The 22,605-nt window shown below is 41.8% G+C and overlaps 2 protein-coding genes across 2 annotated transcripts; both read left to right on the top strand.

Moving 5' to 3' along the window:
• The first annotated feature begins 6,386 nt into the window (after positions 1-6,386).
• On the top strand, positions 6,387-12,073 carry pfkmb (phosphofructokinase, muscle b). The gene is made up of 22 exons (XM_049732837.1): positions 6,387-6,580; positions 7,404-7,477; positions 7,619-7,696; positions 8,209-8,398; positions 8,479-8,644; positions 8,837-8,881; positions 8,986-9,094; positions 9,168-9,263; positions 9,344-9,436; positions 9,521-9,646; positions 9,726-9,790; positions 9,879-9,942; positions 10,018-10,164; positions 10,269-10,339; positions 10,403-10,490; positions 10,609-10,761; positions 10,855-11,019; positions 11,142-11,203; positions 11,265-11,376; positions 11,440-11,539; positions 11,621-11,726; positions 11,802-12,073. The coding sequence occupies exons 1-22, from the start codon at positions 6,496-6,498 to the stop codon at positions 11,932-11,934; spliced, it is 2,328 nt and encodes a 775-aa protein (XP_049588794.1). The 5' UTR covers positions 6,387-6,495; the 3' UTR covers positions 11,935-12,073.
• A 554-nt stretch (positions 12,074-12,627) lies between these two features.
• espl1 (extra spindle pole bodies like 1, separase) lies at positions 12,628-22,599 on the top strand. Its single transcript, XM_049733797.2, has 32 exons — positions 12,628-12,695; positions 12,891-12,986; positions 13,183-13,476; positions 13,566-14,306; positions 14,399-14,500; positions 14,590-14,701; positions 14,798-14,925; positions 14,999-15,192; positions 15,261-15,503; positions 15,586-15,730; positions 15,818-15,977; positions 16,070-16,209; positions 16,333-16,467; positions 16,558-16,674; positions 16,791-16,962; positions 17,032-17,160; positions 17,235-17,391; positions 17,468-17,577; positions 17,654-18,768; positions 18,836-19,217; positions 19,287-19,418; positions 19,511-19,724; positions 19,815-20,005; positions 20,094-20,221; positions 20,341-20,463; positions 20,569-20,718; positions 20,784-20,951; positions 21,045-21,149; positions 21,231-21,346; positions 21,592-21,675; positions 21,823-21,987; positions 22,184-22,599. The coding sequence occupies exons 2-32, from the start codon at positions 12,906-12,908 to the stop codon at positions 22,383-22,385; spliced, it is 6,435 nt and encodes a 2,144-aa protein (XP_049589754.1). The 5' UTR covers positions 12,628-12,695; positions 12,891-12,905; the 3' UTR covers positions 22,386-22,599.
• Positions 22,600-22,605: the final 6 nt, after the last annotated feature.

Here is a 22,605-nt window from a genome sequence, read left to right as displayed (position 1 = left end):
CTACAGTATACATAAGGGAGGAATACGCTCATACATCATGATGCACATCTTATTAGCATTTAAATGTTCCCATTTATATCCCACTTGGTATGGATTTGGTGGAAGGACAATTTTGTATTATAAAATCTCTGTTGTGTAAAAAAAAAAAAAAAAAAAAAAAACGCATTTAGGGCTCCTTGTGTACATAATTGAAATTTTATTTTACCTGAACAACAAAAGAAATATATAATAGACTTTCCCGCATATTGCTGTAAATTTAGACAACTTCCCTCAGAGGCAGAAATCAGCATAAGAAAATGAAGATTCCAGCTGAGAATTGCCTCCTCCCTAAAAACCAAAAAGCACTGACACAGTTGATCAGAATCTCTAAAACTTGATATTTGACTACCAGAATTATTCATATTGTGATATATTCAGATATATTCATCTAATGAACTACAAGCTTGTTTGTAATATTACCCACAGGAATTTCAATTTCAATATTATGCTTTAAAACATGAAGTTAGCTGACATCTTGGGATTCATACACAAATTAATGCAGTTAAATACATATTCCTTTTACACAATTTGTATTCGTGTATAGTAGGGATGCTCAGACACACACAAACACACACGTGTGCGCACACACACACACTGGATTGAGGCCTGCGACTATAACAAGCGCTGCTGTCTGCCTCAGTCGTCTCCCAGGCTTTGGAGGAGGATGGTGAGGAATGTTAAGAAACCAGGGGAAGCCAACCATATACTCTCACTGCAGGATGGGGGTGCAGAGGAGGGACTTGAACGCACCACACAACTCTCTCCTGCATCCATTCAGTCTGCAGAGACTCAAAACAGTCAGGCAAGCAGTGGAGCATCTCTGCTGTTTTACCCATTTTGTTGATTTTTTCCTTTTGACATTGTCCCCCCCTGCATGCTTTTGTGGTTATTTGAAGGATGGATAGAAAGATAGATGGATATATGCATAGACGGACAGATGGATGGATAGATGGAAAGATTGAATTAAAGAAAGGAGGCTGAGAGTAATGTTGTGGGTTGTGGTTATGGATGCAACACTGTGTGTCCCGCTGTTAATGAGGCCCGGCGAGCTTGTTTTTAATGAATTGGTGAAAAGGTGATGCTGGGACTGCTGTGTGTGTGTGTGTGTGTGTTGACATTCTCTCATTTAAGCCCCCAGGCTGACTATCACGTTGTCTGATATTGATCCAGCACCGCACCACCCATATCTTTTTTTGTCAATGTCATTATATATAGCATATTTATTCTTGTACAGTTGCTTTTCACATTAGCATTTATAGCGTTTGTACAATCTGAAGTCATTTTGTACAAATTCTCATCTCTTAATCATAAATTGTTTTTTTAAGATTTGTAGTCTTCATCAATTGGACAATGTTGTGTGTGTGTGTGGTATTACACGATTATGAATCTAGACGTGTGCAGTCCTCACAGATGCCACTCCTGCTTGCTGTCACCAAGTTAAACGGTTTCTTAACATCCCGGGGGGGCTTTTTGCATTTCCCTCCTTTCCATGTCGCTCCCTTCCACTTGCTGGGCGGGGCAGCAAAGCTCAGTGGACCACAGCAGACCTTGTCTATTTCTATCCCCTTCCAGCCTTGGCCCTATTTGATGACACATGAGAGCCCCCGGGACCACGGCTGCGACCTCCTCAGTCAACGTTCATGGCGCGGATTGACAGCTGTCAATCAAAGTCTGAGCTAGCGTCTCACCAGGGGGAACAATTATGGACAGTTTGCATTGTTGTTAGTGTGTTTGCTTATCTAGAAGAGTATGCTCATCATTTAGAAATGTCAGAGCTGTCCCATTTTTTTCCCCCCACCACTTTGGATTTATCAACATTTCTCCAAAATAAAACTCAAAATCACTCTGTTATAAAATATGTTCAAGATATGTTTCTAGAACTTCAAATATCCATCTTTTTCTTTTTTTTGCACTTGGGAATGAGCATGTTTACGACTTAACCAAAGCCCGGAAAGCCAGCTCATTTAATGGTGTCATTTATGTGTCGCCAGTTAAAGACAAAATGTTTCTTTGTGTTGTTGTTACTGCCGGAAAGGCAGAGCAGTGAGCTTTTCTTTGTTGTACCGGCGCAGGGACTTTCATTGTTGATCTGTGTTTATTGTTATCTGCAGCTAGCAAACTACTAATGACATAGTGTCCACATCAAACCCATCTTCTCACTGCATACTGCAACTTTGCAGATGTAATGGCCGTCAGAGTGAGTTATGAGGTGGGAGCCAAAAAGAAAAAAAAAAAAACAGCAAAAGGCAATGAATACATGATTTTCATTTCAAAGATATTCCTTAAACCAATTTGTCCACATACCGATTTGTGTAAATCGGATTTGAAACAGTAATTATTTTCCATATAATACATGTCTGTACAGTGGAACATCTGGAGCGTTCAACTTTAAATTAAATTAAATTAAATTCCGTTAACTGAAACAAAACTGAGGTCATTCCATGATGTTGACGTTATCATGCTAGTAAGACAGTTAGCTAATGCTAATCAGTGCTAACTTTGCACTTGTAATTGAAGGAACTCAAGAAACTGCGGAAACCCAAACATTTGTAAAAAAAAAAAAAAAAAAATTAAAAACCTAAAAAAAAAAAATTAAAAACCTAAAGTCAGTCCACTTTTATAGAACAAAATAATCGTACTGCGTGGCTTCATCATCGATGTTCACTTAACTAAAATACATCAACTCATATATATTAGCTTTGTTTCTCATTGATAAACCCATTCATTTGCTGAAATCAACTGTCTGTATCATTTAGAGAGAATACAATTCAGTGATTTATGTGACTGCAAATAAACATCAATAAGTCTTACAGGAAATGTCTCATTAATTAGTCATGTCTTAATTGGCCTTAAATGCCATTAGTGTGTGTGCTTGCCCTGCCTTCATTATTAACTGCAATCTGTTTAAGCTTTTGCACACATACAATTTGTGTTTTTGTGCAAACCCATGCCAATGCACTGGCTGGCTCATCTTTGATCAGTGGGGCTTGGCATTGGTTGGGGATGGGGGGGAGGGGGTGGCTCGAGGTGAAGCGGTGGGTGCGGGGGCTCGAACCTCCCACTGCTACTGATGAAGACGAATGAGCTAACAAGACATGACGGAATTGCTTTTGGAAAAGGGAGGGGGGACCCAATGCAGTGGCGTGATGTTGCGTTGAGGGCGGCTGAAGGGGCAGGTTGATTTATCACTCCAGTGGCAGATAACCATCTGCCCCCTCCCTCCTTATTCCCGAAAACCCAACCTGCCTTATTCACTGTGACCCTTTGGTCTTTAATTAAATCCCCCAACCGCCTCCATCATCCCATCCACGTCCTTCTTACAAGAGTCACGCTACGTATCATACAGACAACAATATACATAATTGGGGGAGGGGGGGGCAAAGGGTTGGTCGGTGAAATGTCCAAAATGTCACAACCGTGTTGATTTTACATTCCATTACCACCAAGGAGAGTTGGGAGGAAATTCAGAGAAAGGAGGAGAGTAATGAAGCTGGGGAACTGAAGGTCAAAAGAAGAAGGGTAGAAAAAGTGATGAAATGGAGGAGAGGAGGAAAACGGGCTGATTAAGATATGTACATAATGTGAGGGGGGGGGGAGTATCAGGGATGACAAATTGGGAAACAGTGCAATCCTCCGAGAGAGGAGGAGGAGGGGCAAAGACATATTAAATGGTATAGGAGGCCAGGGAGTGAGATGAGGCCTCCTGATGAATTCATAAAAGACCTGCAGAAGGGAAAAACATGCAGATAATATATTTAGGAAAACGTGCAGCGTTCGGACAGAAAACATTGCATCATCACCTATTGGCCAATTACAACAAGATTGGTTTGCAGATGAGCTTGTTAACTTTCAAATAAATGTGTAATGTCAATACAAGAGTAGAGAGATAAGATATTTCTTTAGTGATCCTTGGCAGAGAACCAGCGTTGGAGGGAGGGGAAGAGTTCACCCCTTGCCATTAATCACTGCAGTGCCACTCGCTCTCTGAAATATCAGCCTATTAAAACATTCATTGAGCTGATTAAACTGCAATGAAATCTGGCAACATTTGCAGCGACACTTCCTGTGAGTGATTTATTAGAGGAAAAGGCTTTGTATGCGGTTCCCCAATGTCGATAAACACCAAGATGGCCGCCAGCTGACAGTTGGCGTTTTGATCTGCAACATACAATATTATTAGTCATCAATTAACATGAAGGTATTTAGATTTTACTTTGGTTTCTTTTGTACCTTTTATTACTTTTCCCCCATTTCAGTCTTTTTGGACTCCCTCGGGTCGTCTTGTTCCTTTTTGGAATAAACTAACCCATGTCATTTCAAAATGCCTTTTAGAAATGAAAGAGACAAAAGATAACCATTTGACAATTTAATGTAGCACATAGAATAAAACATACCCCAGTGGAGATGTGCTGTCAGTCAGCTAGTGAGAAGCGTGTATGATTATGTAACAAGAGCTGTCTGTTTCACTTGGTGATCTTGACAGGTTTAGTAGGATTCTGATAACTGGAGCAGAAAGAAGGTCAGATTGTACCAAAATCCAGTTCACATTTCACTGCATTAGCTGAGGTGGAAAAGTTCCATGTAGAACTGATGTCGTATTGATCCATATGGTTTATTACAGGCTGTGCAAGTGTTAACACTGTCCAGGAAGACAGGAGGGGTGATTATCTGGAAATGGCCTTATTGATCGCTTCGGGGCTATGCCTTGGGAGAGGACTGCATGTCCCTCAACGTGCTTGGGCTTGGATAGATGTGACTTAAAAAAAAAAAAAAAAGGTAAAAACCCAAGCTGAGATGTGTGTTTATGATCGTCTTTTTGTCTACAGGGACCTAAGTGATCCAGAGGTTATCATCTTGAAGGGATAAGGAATCGGAACCTCCTTAAAGGACATGTGCGGAAAAGGTACCATTTTGTTGACTGTACTAGTAGTTTGAATTAGTATAATAATCCTTGTTAGGGCAAAACTGGACTTTTTATTCTGAAGTGATTCTGAGTTGTGCGAGGCTGAGGGAAATTGCTCGATACATTTACATTCATGGGATGTATCTATGTGGTGGGTAGTATCGAAGTTTAGAAACTTTGTTTCTGTATTCAAGTACTTTAAATTTAAATTGTGATTTTGGAATAAAAATACATTTTGTCATGTATGTTAAAAATGTCAGCATGACCCAAGTGTAGTACTGCATTACTAATATGATCTATAAAAAAATAAAAATAAAATGTCTGACCCCATTGAGCACCTCTGAATTGACTTCTAAGAAACTTCTGTGCCTGAGGAAAAACAATCAAAGTATGACTGACTTGTGCCAAGCTATCAAAATAAAAGCACTGCATATAACTGAGAGTAAAAGTTCGTTTTTACTTTTGTACATAAAGTGCATTTCAGAGTGTACTTTAAATTAAATTGTAAATTGTGCATTTTAAATTAAATTTGACTTTATGAAAGTATCTATATTCTTCCTAAACATCGTGTAAGTATACTTTCATCACCTCTGTGCATCATCTGCTAAACTCCGTGTAATTTCTCAGGTTGCTTTGTTACTCCATCCCACTGAGGAGTGCCTCCTTTGTTTTCCACCACTGCAATCTGTTTCGAATGAAAAGACTCCAAAACCAATCAGTCACCAATCAATCTCAGAATGAAAAAGTGATTACTTATAAATATTTAATGCAGCGTCTAACAAGCGTTAAGATTCAAACATGGCGATAGTTGTCCAAGATTTACCACAGTACTGTATTTGTTTTTGCTGCCTCCAAGTGGTCAAAATGTTTTTGGGATTTTTGGGGGGATTTTTTTAACTTAATTAAAAAATGTTCACTATTTTTTTTTTGCGATGCTATCTGTATCAATTTATGATTAAATTCACGTGGCAATATCATTTTCAGCGTAATCCTTTAATTATAAATAATTATTGTATTTTTGTACAAGATTGGCAAAAATTGATGAACTAATTGACATTTATTTGTCAGGCAGGAATTTTCAAGTCTCTCTTTTTTGTTTGTTACTATTCATTTCTGATGGCACTCTTACTGTTGGAATTCTTTCCTCACATAAAACTTTACTTCAGTGAGTCCATCTCGGTAGTAAACATCAATCACATAGGCAGCATTTGTGGCACACAGTAGATTTATGAGATGTGACAATGAAGTGTTCAAAATAACTCTTGTCGTTGATATCGTATTTGTGGTTCTAAAAATAACCTCACTGCATCCCCTCGGATCCCCCCTTGGATTTAACGTTGTAAAAATACACAACATGACGAGGCTGACTGGCTTGAAATGTGTGTGTCGAAATGTGTTGGCAATTATGCCTGCCTCATCGTATGTCAAGTTGTGCAAGCGTCGCGAAGGCTATTACGGTCTGAGTTAGATGTGAGAGGCTCCTTGTGCAGAAGGTCTGCAGGGCTTGTCACTGCGAAGAACCATCTTCCTCGGCCATAATCAGCTCCAAGACAATGGCGGAACATATTTCGGCTGACCCCACCAAGATGGGGAAGGGTCGGGCGATTGCAGTGCTGACCTCGGGCGGTGATGCCCAGGGTAAGTGCTGGGGTTTCAATGTTTGGACAAAGTCAGAAGTTGAGACTAGAGAATAGAAAAACAATGATAAGATGTCGACATAGTATATCTGTTCAATAACGGAACCTGCTATAAGCAATTTAAACAAAATATGATGCTTGTGGAAATCGACTTCCACTCCTTATCTTTTTTTTTTTGCGAGATATCTGAACTATTTGGAATTGTTTTCCTTAAGTGACTAAAATTGCATTTTACTTTGCGATGTTAATTTGAGTTCAATTAATTGTTCAGGTCCACTTCCATCTTCAGAATTTCTCTTGCTCATCTCCCTGTGACACAGGATCTATTTTTCTCCCTAATTATAGAATCATGACCTCTCTGTCATGTGTTATTAAATCTCTGAAGTAAAGTGAGTGAGCGACGCCACACTTTTCTGTTCTTGTTTGTAAGGCAAGATACTCTTGGCAGATGCAATGTCAGTCTATCCACCTATTGCCCTTTAAGTGACCCCTGAGTAATGACGGTGCAGCAACTGCTTTCCCTGTAGGTTTCTTCATTTCTATAAAGTTAAAAAAAATGCTTATCACAGAAAAAGTCAATAATGGCTTGTTAGATAATAGACTATACATGAAAAAAAATAATCCATCTAGTTTTGATAGCGCTTGTGCTCATTAGGGTCGCAGGTGACACTTTGAGCGAGAGGCCCAAAGTAATATTTTGCATGGTACTGTAATTTCGCAATATATGTTTTTGTATAGAACTATTCATCCATCCATTTTACACCCTTACTCTCCCTGTATTGTTTTCCAATCTTATTAAAGCAACTTTAATGTGTGTTCTCAAGGCATGAATGCAGCTGTGAGGGCCACAGTTCGAATGGGAATATACACCGGAGCCAAAGTCTTCTTTGTCCATGAGGTAATGTCATTGATTAGTGTTAGAATTTAGAACCAATAAAGGCCATGACTTTTCTGAAAAGACTATTTAGCCAGGAATGAGACCCTAAAACTTCTACAAGTCCGAGGCAATAATGTGCTCGCTCTCTCTGTTTATTGACAGGGCTATCAGGGCCTGGTAGATGGTGGAGACAACATTCGCCCTGCTACGTGGGAAAGTGTGTCCATGATGTTGCAGCTGGTGAGAAGAAAAACAAAAGGCTACATTTAAAGATTGATCGTCGTGATTTGTTTCTCAATGCATTTCGGCTTTGTAATAATAACAAACAATTTTACCAATATACGTCATGCAGTTAGCTAGCAAGCTAGGCTACCGATGCATTGTCATGGCACGTGGAGTTAGTTGGTGTTTTAGATTCTCATTTCATGTATTTTTTTTTTTTCAATTCAAATTTGGCAGGCTTATTAACAACAGTCTTCACCAAAAATGTATTTTCATTTTACATACTTTAAATACAACCATACAAATTGTATCTATATTTAACCTGTGACCATCAGGTCACAGTGACACTCTAACCTTTTGGTCAGTAATTCTAGCAACGCTTTGACGGTTTAAATGTGTATGTCAATGAGATTGGCATTTAAATGCCAGAGTTCATTAGACAGCCAAAGTCACTCGTGCATGGTGCTTTCAATGAGCGTCCTGCCTCTCCACCTCTTTGATTCTGATATTGACCATGACACATTCCTCAGGGTGGAACTGTGATTGGCAGTGCCCGTTGTCAGGACTTCCGCTCCAAAGAGGGTCGTACCAAGGCGGCCTACAACTTGGTCAAGTTGGGCATCACCAACTTGTGCGTCATTGGAGGTGATGGCAGTCTCACCGGTGCCAACCAGTTCAGAACTGAGTGGAGTGAGCTACTAGCAGATTTAATCAAAGCTGGTGAGGATTTATGGATATTCTCAAAAGTTGTTGATGTTTGAAAACATCTGAGAGCACGATTATTTTAAACCTGTCCTCAGGTAAGATCACAGCAAATGAAGCAAAGGCATCCTCCCATCTCAACATTGTCGGCATGGTGGGCTCCATTGACAACGACTTCTGCGGCACTGACATGACCATCGGCACAGACTCTGCCCTGCATCGCATCATGGAGATAGTGGATGCAATTGCCACCACGGCACAGAGGTGGACATTTAAGTATCTCATGCAACATGTCAGAAACGTTCCACAACTGGTGTATCAAAAGATGTATTCAAAATATAAAATCCAAGCCACACATTTGGAGGAGTGTGTTAGACACCAAGTAGATTACTTCTAGAGAAATATTTCCGTTCACATCATTCGAGGCTCTCTAACTTAATTTGCTTCTTTATGCAGTCACCAGAGGACATTCATCCTGGAGGTGATGGGCAGACATTGTGGGTGAGTCAAGCATCTGTGTGAGCAGATGCGATGATCATGGTGAAAACTTGTGTCGGCCTGTGTTTCTACAAACAAGACCTAAACTTTTAACCTTTGACTTACAGTTACCTGGCTTTGGTGACAGCTCTGGCATGTGCTGCTGACTGGGTATTCATTCCAGAGATGCCCCCAGAGAAGGACTGGGAGGAGCATCTGTGCAGACGATTGACTCAGGTAAATTTGAGGTTTTATTTACAACAATTCCTAAAAATACTGTTGGTGAATTATTATCTTCTTTTTCTCTTAGCAAAGGAATCTTGGCAACCGTTTGCATATTATCATCGTAGCAGAAGGTGCAATAGACCTCAATGGCGACCCCATCACCTGTGAGTATGTCAGACAGGTCAGTAATATCATTTTTTACGATACATATTTTTGTTAGAAATATACATCTGTTCATGAATCCAAAACATTTTGGTTCAGTTGGTGACAAAAAAGCTTGGCTTCGACACCCGTACCACCGTATTGGGCCATGTCCAAAGAGGAGGAACCCCATCCGCCTTTGACAGAATCCTGGTATTTTTCATGACTTAAAATATTTACATAAAATGTTTTTTTTGGGGTTATTGGTTTCTTTAAGTCTGCTCTGTGATCAATCAGGCCAGCAGGATGGGTATGCAGGCAGTGATGGCCCTGTTAGAAGCCACACCCGATACTCCTGCAAGTGTGGTCAGCTTGTCGGGAAACATGGCTATCAGACTGCCTCTGATGGAGTGTGTGCAAGTGGTATGTCGCACAAAATATTTACACAAAAAGCATGAGATGAAGCATCTGGGTGCCTAACAATGTTCTCGGACATTTTTAGACAAAGGATGTCACCAAAGCAATGGCTGAAAAAAGGTTTGAAGATGCAGTGAACCTCAGGGGAAAGTGAGTCATCCGCTTTTATGCTTCTACATTTGGAAAACGTTGAATATTGCATTTACTTTTTAATGTCCGTGCAACCTTTTGAGAATAGGAGCTTCGAGCACAACTGGAATGCCTACAAAATGCTGTCGCACATTCATCCTCCAGATACCAAGGCAAGACGTGATTTTTATATGACCCACTTGAGACTGCATGTCTGACAAATGTTTCTGTGAATTTCCACCCACCAGAGCAATGTCAACATAGCCGTTTTAAATGTGGGAGCACCGTGCGCTGGAATGAATGCTGCAGTTCGTTCCGTCGTCAGAACTGGCCTCCTCCAAGGTCACCAGATGCTGGCCGTGCATGATGGATTTGACGGTTTAGCCCATGGCCAGGTAATTTTACGTTACACACCTATCGTGTTATCAATGCATTACCTAAACACAACACAGGATATATTTCAGGAGATAATTTGAGCTAACGTGCTTTCCCTACGTAGATCGAGCCTATTGGTTGGACTGGAGTGGCCGGATGGATTGGAAAGGGTGGCTCGCTCCTCGGTACTAAGAGGTGAGACGGTTCCAAAACTTACATGTTGAATGCACAGCCCTGATTATTCCCTTTTTTGTGAAGATCCCTGCCGAGTAAGTTCATCAAGGAGATAAGCCAGAACATCTCAAAGTTCAACATTCACGGAATCGTCCTTGTCGGCGGCTTTGAGGTAGGTTGAGCAGTGTTTTTATTTCTACTAATTGCTGCCTGTAATGAACCATAAAAGATAGAAACAACTTGTGTGTAATAATAAAAGTTCATTTTCACACGTTTTGTTCTCCACATAGGCATTTGTTGGGGGACTGGAGATGGTGGAGGCCAGACAAAACTATGAGGAATTTTGTATCCCTTTTGTCGTCATTCCTGCTACCGTCTCCAACAACGTTCCTGGTTCCGCCTTCAGTATAGGAGCGGACACTGCTCTTAACACCATAACCTCGGTCTACATTTTTTTTTCTCCTCACATAAAAACTGCCAGCAAACATTTAACAATGTTAGAATGTCCTTCTTCTTTTCATATTTATTTCTTCTAGTCATGTGACCTGATCAAGCAATCGGCAGCCGGTACCAAGCGAAGAGTGTTCATTGTTGAGACCATGGGAGGATATTGCGGATACCTGGCAACCATGGCCGGCTTAGCAGCTGGAGCTGATAATGCCTATATCTTTGAGGAGCCTTTTGGAATTAAGGATCTGAAGGTCTGAGTAGAAGGAATATATAATATATAGTATAAAAATAAAACATCGTGACTATCAGGAAAAAAAGACATTTAGTCTTGCGAATTACAGTAAGTCATTTTTATTTCTCAACTTGCTCATAGATGAATGTGGAGCATCTGACGGAGAAGATGAAGACAACAGTAAAGAGAGGACTTGTTCTGAGGTTTGAATGAAATCCCAACAAATCCCTTCTTCAAAGGGTTTACTGTCCTTTTTTTCCTCAGAAATGAGAAATGCAATGAAAACTACACCACGGATGTTCTCTTCAATCTGTACTCTGAAGAAGGAAAGGGTATATTTGACTGTAGGAAGAATGTTCTTGGACATATGCAGCAGGTATGGAATTCTTAGTTTATTGTCAATTTATGAGTACAGCAAAAACGGTTGTTTGTATTTTAGGGTGGAACCCCCAGCCCCTTTGACAGGAATTTTGCCACTAAGATGGGCATCAAGTCTATCCTATGGTTGACGGAAAAAGTGAAGGAACACTCCCGACATGGTGAGGACCGAAAGACAAAATGCTAAAAAGAAGGATTGGTGCTTGATGTTGTAATATGTGTGTGAAACTTCAAATCTCCAGGTCGAATCTTCGCCAATTCTCACGATACCGCATGCGTGTTGGGAATGAAGAAGAGGTCTTTGATTTTCCAGCCTCTGACGGAGCTGAAAGAACACGTTGACTTTGAGTAAGACATTTTATTGTTTCAGTTTAAATACTGAACAAGGATTTTCTATTTTTCACTTTTTTTTTTCTTCCGCAGACATCGTATTCCGAAAGAACAATGGTGGTTGAGGCTGAGGCCCGTCTTAAAAATCCTGGCCAAGTATGACACCCGCCTGGACACTTCCAACATGGCTGAAATGGAGCATGTCACTCAAAAGAAAAGTTCATAAGTAGTTTTTGCATGTAGTTATTCATGCCATCAGAACTCTACGTGACTCCTGTGTTGGCTGTGGCTCTCAAAAGCTGCGGCTTAAAAAAAACATAATGATGAAATGAAAATAAAGACAGCAATAAATTATCTAAAAGACATTGTTGCATTTTATTGAAAGCAGCCAGCAAAAGCAACTTGTTACCCAACCATCTGTGTTTCTATTAACTTTTGATGATAAGGGTTTACATCAAAATAAGTAATTATATTTGTTAGAAAATGTGCATGGTAATACAACGCTTTCTGATCCACTGAGATGTTTGAGCAACATTTGCTAAGTGAACATTTAAATGCTCAAAACAATTTCCAAGCCTGAAATAAAAAGAACTATTGTGATGACATAACAGTAACGAAAACATGACAAAAATATATAAAAAATTGATTTCAATATTTTATTATAAATACATGCAAGTACAGATGTGCTGACCACCTAATAATTATTTTACTTCATTTAATTTACAATTATTGTTATACATCATTGTATAAAATTAAGCAAGAATTTAGAGCATAAATGAGTGCCAAAATTGGCCACATAAAAGTAATGTAAGACGTATTGTGCGTGCTGACGAAAACAAATACAGAAAAACTACACTACCCATAATACCTTGTACTTCCGGGTAAGGCGGGTAAGCTTTTTGATTGGTTAACAAGCGCTTTTCAAATAGAGTGAGCGGTAGCTGTTGATGGTTTCACCTCCTTTGAACGTGTTCGCTGCAGATCTGTGTGAGTATAAATACCAATATATATTTTGATATAATTTAAATACTACTGGTATTACTGCCAATGATTTCCATTCGAAATAAGTTACTGTCTGCTACATCGTTTCTCAAAGTTACTCAGTTACGTACGTAGCGTCGTGTTCTTCGGTGTCGTCAGCTTAAAAAAATTATTAAATGTGGTTAACATGTTTTTCTCCAGCTATCTTCAGACGTCATGAAGTGTTTGGCCGTCGAAGACTTGATCAACCGGACAGCTTCGTTGAGCGGGGCACTGCTGTTATGTCAAGAGCTCGAGGTTTGCATGATCAACTTTTTCAAAGTGAAGCTACAGATTGACGTCGATGGACGAGTCATTAACGTTCGAACTCATTTGCTGTTAGAAAATCACGTTATTTTATCGTCTGGGTGAATATGAATGTTGAACGTGGTGATGTTTGGAATCTTTCTCAACATGTGATTTGAACTTTACTTAATAAATCTTTGTTTTGCAGAGACTTGCCAAGCGTGTACCACTTTATGGTGGCACGCTATGTGATAGGGTCATCAGAGCCTGTAACCATCAATTTGGGCTTAAAACGCTGGAGTTTGATCACATAAGCCAATTGGTAACGCTTGTGGAGCTTGCCGTTCATGGCTATGATGTCTATTCTCGCAACCAAAGCAGTCCACTATACATGGAAAAGATCATTTTCCATGTAGTCAACAACCTAAGCTCTCTTCAAGTCCACACTCTCTGCAGCCGTATCGCTGCATTGCTATATACCAGGCTGACCTCAAAATCACAGGTTTGACTTTGTACTATGATTCATTTTTTTTTTTAATTTTCTATTACATACGTCTTCCAATAACACTTGTTATTCTACATTGTCTTTAGGATGAGCACTATTATGTTCTTGCGCGGAGCTGCTTCTCCGTTTTGTGGAACAGTCTCTCTGCTACCATGGATCAGAAGGTCCTCAGTCCCCAAGACAAACTTCGTTGCCAGTTCCAAGCCCTCAACTTCCGTCTGTTATTGGACACAGAAACTTCTAATCTTTCTAAAGCTCCTGCATACATAGCGAGCGCCATCTTTGAATTTGCAAAAAGTCGTGAAGCACTCAATGAAAAGGATGCCTCATTTGTTCTCCACGAAATGCACGCTCTTTTCTCCAGATGGAGTAGTAGTCAAGATTGCAAGATCGATGGCTCTATGCCATCTATTGATACAACAAGCATTTACACACTTCTTGAAATGGTGCTTGTCATAATCAAGATGCTGTGTAAAGCTGGGTACCATAATTTGGCTTCCACCTTTCTGAATGAAATGGGGGTTAAGGTGCGGAAGTATGCTGACTGTCGCGTTGAAGCTCTGGAGCTCGGGAAACGGGCAGTTGAAATCCACTCTATGGGGACACCTGCTGAGTGTAGTGATAAGTTCTTGCGAGCGTGTGCCAGGACCTTGAGGTCTCTTCCATCGAAGTTGGGTGAACGTGAAGCTCATTCTGTCTTGGAAGGATGTCAACTGGTGATGTGGGTTGTGGAAAATTGCCATAAGAAGGGATTTAGTAGCCCTGTGCTGCTGGCTTGGTTTTCCTTTCTTGAGGAGCACCAAGACCTGATCAAGAAGATCTTGGAGGTTGGTGCTCTTTAAATATTTCCTACTTTCCTGTCGTTAGCTCTGTTTAAAAGCATTTCAATCTATTTGTTTTGTCTTGCTTTTATTTTTAGAGCTCAATATTACAAAGTGAGCGCAGCAGTCTGCAGCAGAGCCTCTGCATCAGTATTCTCAAAGGCTTTGGATTTGCCAATAAGAGCTTGTTAGAGTCCCAGGTGAAGTCCCACCACCACCATACAAGATGTTTAAATCAGATTCATGTAATGTATGTAATATAGTTTTTTTCTGTCATTATGTTTGTTAGCTGGATGACAGTGAGACTCTGGCCAGAGTGTTGCTCTACTGCCAAGCCACAGCTGGACACATGATGACTGAAATGTGCAAACTGCCAGATGAAGACTTTGTCGCCCAAGCAGGTGCTTAGGAGCTGTGTTTGGGGAGAAAAAAGAAAATATTTTTTTTAATTGACTTTTAAGAGCATCATACATTGTTTCCTTGTTGTATCTGTGTAGTGGCTGAGGTGAGCAACTTAGGCTGTGGCTTGTATAATCGTCGTCTGTATGATCAGGCCTTCACGCTTCTTGAGCTCCTGTGTCGCGATCTGAGCAAGAACTGTCCTGTTTCGCTCTCTACTGCTCGGGTAAGCTTTGCCACTGTGCTCAATCTCTTTAATTAAAACAGTAATGGAATGTCTTTTGACTTTTCCCCCCCAGTTGAACCGACCCTTCATGCTAGCTGTGCAATCTTCCCGGCGAGCGGGGCACCTGGAACGAGCGCTGGAGTGGGTCATCCTGTGGCTGAAGGTCTTGGGGAATAAAATGGCTTTGCATATGACGGAGCCGATCTCTTTGTGGGCGAAAACCAAGATCGACGCCGCTCGGAACTCTGAAGAGGACATCCGACTCAGGTTCTAATAGTTCAATCTTTTCCGTGGAGTTGATCTTTTCTTTGACGGTGTTGATTGTAATCTCCTAGGACTATACGTGATGGTTTTGGTCACGAGGTTCCCGATGAAAGAACAATGCTTTGCCTTTTGGATGAGGAGTTGCGTGCTTATAAGGAGGAAGCAGGTGACACCTCGCAGGAGCGCTACAACACTCTTTGCGATCTGCTGGACATCTGTCATGAGGAGAGCGCTCACAACCACCTGCGTGCTGTCTATCTCTGCGAAATGGCCCAGGTTGTTTGTTTTAAGGACTTCAGTGAACAGACTGATTGGTGAGAGCTTCCGTTCAATGTCTGAGGACACTTAACGAGCCGAGTCTCTTGTGATGACGTTTGCGTCTGCTCCGTTTAACAGTGCGGCCGTTGATTTCGCTCATGAAGCTTTACGGCTCCTGGAAGAAGAAATGGAGACTCCTGAAAACACAAACCAACTGAAGGACAACAAGGCTCAAGCTTTGCTCTGGATTTTTATCTGCACTCTTGAGAAGAATCTCGAGGAGGTGCGCATGGCCCGAGTTACTAAGTTTAAAGTTTGTGTGTTGGATTTTCTCACACAAGTTGAGTGTTGTGATGTTCTTTCTTGCTAGGCAATCGAAAGAGACATCAAGCTTCGGCAGATGCGTGAGCAGACTCCCTGTGTGGAAAATCCAGTAGGGACCAACGATTTTGATTATGAAGACAAGCAGCAGAATGAGAAGAACATTTTGGTATACGATGGTCTGAAATTCAGCCTGTCTGCTCAGAACAGTACGTATTGTTAAATGTGATTTCAATTGCAATTTGTGAAATGGGATTCTTATCATTCTTATTGTTGTGACAATTTTGTTTTTGTTCCACAGAGTTTTGCCAACCTTTGGAAAGAGCGCTGACTGAGTGGGCTACTCTTGTGCGGACACCAGGTTTGCCTTCCATCAGGAATCCTAAACAGACATCAGATTCTATTGCAATGACTGCAGCTCTCTTCCAACTCATGGGAAAGGTAACAAGTGCATTTCCAAAGAGACTTTACCCATTTTAAACAAGTCAGTCTGACTTAGTTATATATAATCTATTCTGTTTGCTTTTGTTGATCAATTTTACGTGCTGCATTTCTCCATTTTAGCCTCTTAAAGCTTTGGAAGCATATCAACTTGCTATTGAACTTTCCCGCCAACTTGGTGACACTCAAGGATGCGCATATGCCCTCTGTCAGTCGGCCAGCCTCCTCTTGGAAATGGGCTCCTCTGAACTGGCTTTGGTAATGCCATTTAAAAAAAAAAAAAAAGTTCAAAGCACATTAAACGTCAAGGTCATTTTTGAATTGATCAGAAATGACTTGTGTTTACAGATTCAAACTGAAGAAGCAGAAAAAATGGTGACGAGTGATGCAAGCACAGAAGAATCCTTCATTCTCTCGCTGGTCATCATTTTGCTGAAATCTCGATGCTGTTACATTACTGGACAGGTAAGTAAGAGGTGCCCGGCTGCAGTTCCCATATATGAAGTTTTAGAGATATGAAATCTGTTCTTTTTTTTTTTTAGGTTATTATTTTGAACTTATTAGTATTTCCTTTTTCACAGGTGGATCGTGGGGTTTCTTATCTGTGTGACGTGCTTAAAGAGACCAATGAGCAGAAACGTTCCAAGGGCTGGTATATGTTGCGAGCTCAAGCACTCCAGACTTGCAGCTCCTATTTCAGTTTAGACACGGCTTCCCTGCCACCAACCCAGCGGAGCCGCATTTCACAACATGGTAAGTTAGTTCGTTTCTGCTTTCATCGTAGCCATTTAAACAATGATGATTTCTGCTTTTGGATCTCAGGTTTTAAAAGCCCAGATACTGCTTTGGGTGAAAGTCTGAAGCTTCTCAGCGGCCTGCTGGTCACTTTTGTGGGAAAAGGCTTGTATGGGAGTCCTGGAAATGCCGCCGACGTGCGCTTCATCAACACAGGCATGTTAAATAACAATGATGATCAACATTTTTTAGTTTTGGGCCATTATGACCGTTCTCTTGATCCACGACAGGAAATAATCTTATGTTTAAATGGCGGCTGCTATCGGAACTGTTGAACTGCTCAATGAAAGTGATTGTGATGAGAACCAGCTACGGTGCCATCAGTGATGCTCGGCTGCAGTGTCGGGAAGCCCTGAAACTGGCCATCAAGTTGCAAGCACTGAGCCAGTAAGTTCATGCACTTAGTTCCTAGAATTGTGTAGTTCTTCTATAACCTTGGTGCATTTTATTTGGATTCTCTTAGATGTGCTGAGCTGTTGGTGGTGAAAGCTGAGTTGGAACTAAAGCAAGGGGAGACAGCAGAAAGTGGATTTGATTTAGACAAAGTCAAGAACCTTCTGGAAATGTACACAGGTTCGCACAAATCAGTAGCTACTTTTAGTAGTACTTTTATTTGATGTTCAGTTTCAAATGAGCTTTGTCTGTTCAGATTTTTCAGATCCAAAGTCCAAGTTGGAGGTTAAAATCAAGCCAAGAAAAGGTCGGCCGTCGCAGAAATCTCGTCCATTTCCTGTGATGGAGGATGATGACCTGAAGGACATCCTGAGTACAAGGTGGACTCTCAAAGAGCCAGTTGTGAGGGATGAAGGTAGCTCGCCACCGCTCAAGACCAAACCACGTCGTTGGCTCTCCTGCTTGATGCACAAACCAACCTGCCAGTGCCCTTGCTGCTCGGAGCCCTTCCTAGGACGAGTCACCGCCCGCTGGGCTGCCGGACAGGCCGATATGGTTCTCCAGCTTGACCCTTCTGAAGCCGAAAATGCTTTTAAACTTTACTGGGCGGCATTGGCTCGTTGCAAGACAGTCACTGCCAAACTTGAGGCTAAATTGACTGAATTCATGCCACAGCAGAGCCCCGCAAAGGCCTTGCTTATGCATGATGTGATGGGCCGTGCGTACCTTCACATGGCTGTTTCTGGCCTTGAAGCCAGACAAAGTAAGGTTTGCAGCATATGGAAAGTACTGGAAGCTGGTTTAGCTTTGGTTGATTCTGTGCACTCCCCAGAACTCAGAGCTGTGAAAGCAGGTCTCATGGTAACCAAAGCCATTGCATTATTAGTTACCTTATCTACAAAAAAAGAATGCAAGCTGGAGGAACTTTTCTCAAATGTGTGGACGTGGAAGGCACCAAAACAAGTGAAAGTTTTGAAATTGCAGCAATGCTCACTCAAGCAGCCTGAAGGTTTACCGAAGTCTGAAAAAAAGAAGACAAAGGTCAAGGCCTCGCAGATAAATTTCCAATTCCCAAGCTACACAGCCAAAGGGAAAAGCCTGGGTCCCATCACTCCAGTTATTCCGATGAGTCCGTTTCCCAAGACCCCAGTCGTCAAGTCCAAGTTTTCTGCAAAGGAGCTTAGCGTTTTTGACTTCAGCACAGTGGCCTGTACTCCAATAAAGAAAGGTAAAGCACCGGCCTCAGTGCAGAGTGCGCAGAAAACTGCGCCCAAGATGGAGTTTCAGGTGTTTGATCAGTTCCTACCCACTCAAGACAAAGTTAAGCCCGTACCTGCTGCTCCAAGACGCACCAAGAAATCTCGATTCAAGGTGGGTATCAAATTAGAGGACTAAATTAAGAACGAGACTAATAATTACTTGAACTGTCTTAATTCAGGTGGAGTTTAGCGATGACAGTGACGCAGAGGATAACCCTCGGGAAGTAGCGGATGAAAAACTGTCCAAAAAGAAAAACACCGCAAGACAAGCTACATCTAAAGATAAAGCCGCCTCTGCTACGAAGATCCAACCGACAAGGCAGGCGAAGAAGAAGAGCTGCGCACTGCCTCAGAGCACCTCGTCCGAAGATGAAACTCCCGCGTGTCGAGCGTCCTCGACAAGACGTGGACGAGCCAGAAAGGTGTCTGCCAAGGAGTTGGCGTTCGAGGAGGAGCCAGAAAAAATGAGGGCCATTGAGGAGGAAACGAATGAAATTCTAGACATGAGCATTGAGTATTTAAGGACGTCGGACAAAGAGGAGAAAGACTCGGCTGCTTCAGGTAAGATGTTCAACGGCCACACTGTCATGCGAGCAATGCCTTTTAACTTTGCGCTTTTCGTCTTTAAAGACACAAATTTTGTTGAGGTGTTGCGGAGGGAGTTGTGTTGCGATTTGGAGGGAAATGACTTGTTTACTAAGAAATGTGGACGTCAAGCAAGAGGTCCTCAAACCCCGCTTCCTTATCCGGACCTCACACCAGGTAAGGTTTTAGAGATTTTGACAATCCCTGAAATACCAATAAAAAGTGTTTCGGCATCGGATTGATTGATTTTTTGTTTTGTTTTGGGTCAGACAATGTTTCATTTGAAGATATTCAGGTGTTACTCCGCTCAGCTTGGCTGGCTCTTCAGCACTTCCCCCTTCCCACCATATTTCCAAACCTGTGTGCCCTTCTGGCACTATCGACGGGGCAGCAGGATCCCGGAACTACAGCAATGCTTCATTCCCAGTCTTTGGGCATCACAAGCCGGCATCGCACCATCAGGCACCTCGCCAGCTCTCTTAAGTAAGTGCATTCTCCATGTGCTGTAACGTTTGATGTTCTGTAGGCAAGTGCGCTTTCTAAGTTGGTTATTTGTTGTGTGTTTTTTCATAGGAGGCTAAAAAAAACATCCGGCGAGCTAGCAGATCAAATGGACAGCTTAAGTCTCAACGAGTCGAGTGCCACGACGGAACAGAGGTTGTCTCAGTTGGAGGACATCTTTTCCTTTCCAACATCTGATGCTTCAGCCTTCCCTCAGAGCCACTGTCAAGAGTTGATTCAGCAACTCCAACACCTTCCTTCAGGTAACATGGGGGTGATGGTCCGATTTACTGGAACCTCTGTGAGGGTATAAGCAAAATGGTTCCACATGTTTCTTTCTCTTTGCCACAGGCGTGACTGTGTGTGTGATGTCAGTGGTTGGTGTCAGATCTCACGAAATGGGGGACAGCATCCTTCTGTCCCGTCTTGAAAAGGGCTCGGCTCCTGTGACTGTACACATTCCCACGTCCACGGAGCCGGTAAGCATGATAAAACATAGCTGCAGGGGGATTGTAAATTAGAAAACAAAATCAAGTCGATCTCCGAGCCAAAGGGAAACGTTTAATTTTTCTTTTAACAATTCTCTTCTGATTTACAGCGCTCTATTAGATGGCTGGTCCAGGAGATGGATAGTATTCTGGTGGATCAAAAGGCTCTGAGCAGTGTGTCGAACAAAGATCAGTGGTGGGAGGGCCGAAGGGCACTCAACTCTCGAGTTGAGGTAAGGAACAAGGGCACTGCTGCTGCAAAGGCTGTGATGTAATAGTCGCTCAAACGTGAACATTTTTATTATTTACTTGGATAACAAAGTATGTGTGTGTTTTAGTGTTTACTGAAAGACATGGAGAAATTGTTGGGCTGCTGGAAGAGCCTCCTTCTGCCTCTTTCATCGGATCCCAAGCTCTCCGCAAAGGCCCAGCACCTTTGCAAGACTTTGTGCGCCAAGGGAGTGACAGCCAGTGAAGAAATGTTAAAGGTTTGTGGTGTTTTCTTTTTCCGCATCGCCAAAGCACCCAGGTAAATATATTGTCTTGTGTCTAGGTTCTCCTTTCAGCAGTCCCTCGACTGTCCCAAAAAGAATTGAAAAGCTTTGCTCTTGGAGTTTGTCCCGAATGGGATGACAATTGTGAGCAGTTTCTCCAATCGGCTGGTTTGGATTTTGCTGACAAAGAGGAGCCTTGTGGTCACGTGGTTCTCATTCTGGACAAGGTACTAAAACTCAGCTGTTATTTGTCACGTGGAACAATGTGTCCGACCTCTGACTGGATCATCCTGTATGCCAAACTGTCTTGTCCTCTACAGTACCTTCAGAAGCTGCCCTGGGAAAGCATCTCCACTTTGAAGTTCCGTTCCATGAGCCGCATGCCATCTCTGCAGTCATTAATTGGACTGAGTATTCAGAAAGAAGTATGATTTTTTTATCCCAATAACTGTATTGATACATTGTGCGAAATCTGTCATCCGGATAATATTGTTATCCTTCTTCAGAATGACCCTCAGTCTATCTTGAAGCACGGTGTGGACCCAAAGAATACATTTTATATTTTGGACCCTGATGGCAATTTACAAAACTCAAAGAAAGAATTTCAAGAGTGGTTCAGCGGGTGAGACCATCCATCCATCCATCCATCCATCCATCCATCCATCCATCCATCCATCCATCCATCCATCCATCCATCCATCCATCCATCCATCCATCCATCCATCCATCCATCCATCCATCCATCCATCCATCCATCCATCCATCCATCCATCCATCCATCCATCCATCCATCCATCCATCCATCCATCCATTTGAAAAACTTTTCTTGACTTTCCTCACTTTCTACTTTATTGTCTTTAATTTTAGTGAACCGGATTGGGATGGTGTGTGTGGACATGCTCCAGAAACGGGACAGCTGGAAGAAGCTGTTGCAGCTAAGGATCTATACATGTACGTTTGTGAGAATCTAATAACTGTTGGACAACCTTTTAAGATACATACAAGAATAAAATATGCCACTAGTGTATATCGTAATCGTAGTTGGAATAACCTTGGTTTTCCCCACTTGTTCTGTGTCCATCCCTTTGGACTCTCCAGTTATTTGGGCCATGGTGCAGGGGCACGTTTCCTTGACAGCCATGCGGTCCTGATGCGACCAATGAAAGCCGCCTCCCTACTGCTCGGCTGCAGCAGTGCTGCTCTGGCTGTGCGGGGGGATCAGGAGGGACAAGGAATCATCCTCAGTTATCTCATAGCAGGCTGGTGAGGAAAGTTTGCTTTTTTTTAAAAAAATAAATACATTAAAATTTTACATTGAATTGTAGAAAATTACAAAGTGATGTGAGTAATGCACGGTTTATTCAGTTGTAGAGCACAAGGTTTCAGTGCATTATATATCATTTGCTATATTTGTCCTGACTTTTTTTTTTTTTTCCTCCTCCCTTCCTCACCCGCATAGCCCCTTTGTTTTGGGAAACCTGTGGGATGTAACTGATCGGGATATTGATCGCTTCACCAAAGCGCTGCTGAAATCCTGGTTATCATCAGAGTCCGGAAGTGCCTTGCTGGATTATATGGGCCCTTCACGCCAGGCCACTTACCTGCAATATCTCATAGGAGCCGCACCGGTGGTCTATGGTTTACCAATTCACATGCGGTAATGGAGGCCAGTCAGCTGCTAACAGAATGACATACTCGTATTCTATATTGCAGTATTTTTATATATTTTTTTGGTCTTTCATTTTGAGGTTTTTGAACTTGCAATTTAACTGAAGATTTTAATAATTGTAAAGAACTGCATTTTACTCTCAAATTCAACACCTGTTTTTGAATTGTGATTTTTGAGTAAAAAGTTTAAATGTTCACTTGAATTTTTTTGAT

This window comes from Syngnathus scovelli, chromosome 11, assembly GCF_024217435.2.
Source record: "Syngnathus scovelli strain Florida chromosome 11, RoL_Ssco_1.2, whole genome shotgun sequence".
Taxonomy (NCBI): Eukaryota; Metazoa; Chordata; class Actinopteri; order Syngnathiformes; family Syngnathidae; genus Syngnathus; species Syngnathus scovelli.
The sequence above is the reverse complement of the archived record's forward strand: the minus strand, read 5'-3'. Positions and strand labels throughout refer to the sequence as shown.

Coding starts and splice junctions, on each gene's coding strand:
- pfkmb (XM_049732837.1), top strand. CDS start 6,496: ATGGCGGAACATATTTCGGCTGACCCCACCAAGATGGGGAAGGGTCGG. Junction 8,882..8,985: donor GTGATGGGCAGACATTGTGG/GTGAGTCAAGCA, acceptor TTTGACTTACAG/TTACCTGGCTTTGGTGACAG. Junction 11,727..11,801: donor AAAGAACACGTTGACTTTGA/GTAAGACATTTT, acceptor TTTCTTCCGCAG/ACATCGTATTCCGAAAGAAC.
- espl1 (XM_049733797.2), top strand. CDS start 12,906: ATGAAGTGTTTGGCCGTCGAAGACTTGATCAACCGGACAGCTTCGTTG. Junction 20,222..20,340: donor TTCCCACGTCCACGGAGCCG/GTAAGCATGATA, acceptor TCTGATTTACAG/CGCTCTATTAGATGGCTGGT. Junction 21,150..21,230: donor GACTGAGTATTCAGAAAGAA/GTATGATTTTTT, acceptor ATCCTTCTTCAG/AATGACCCTCAGTCTATCTT.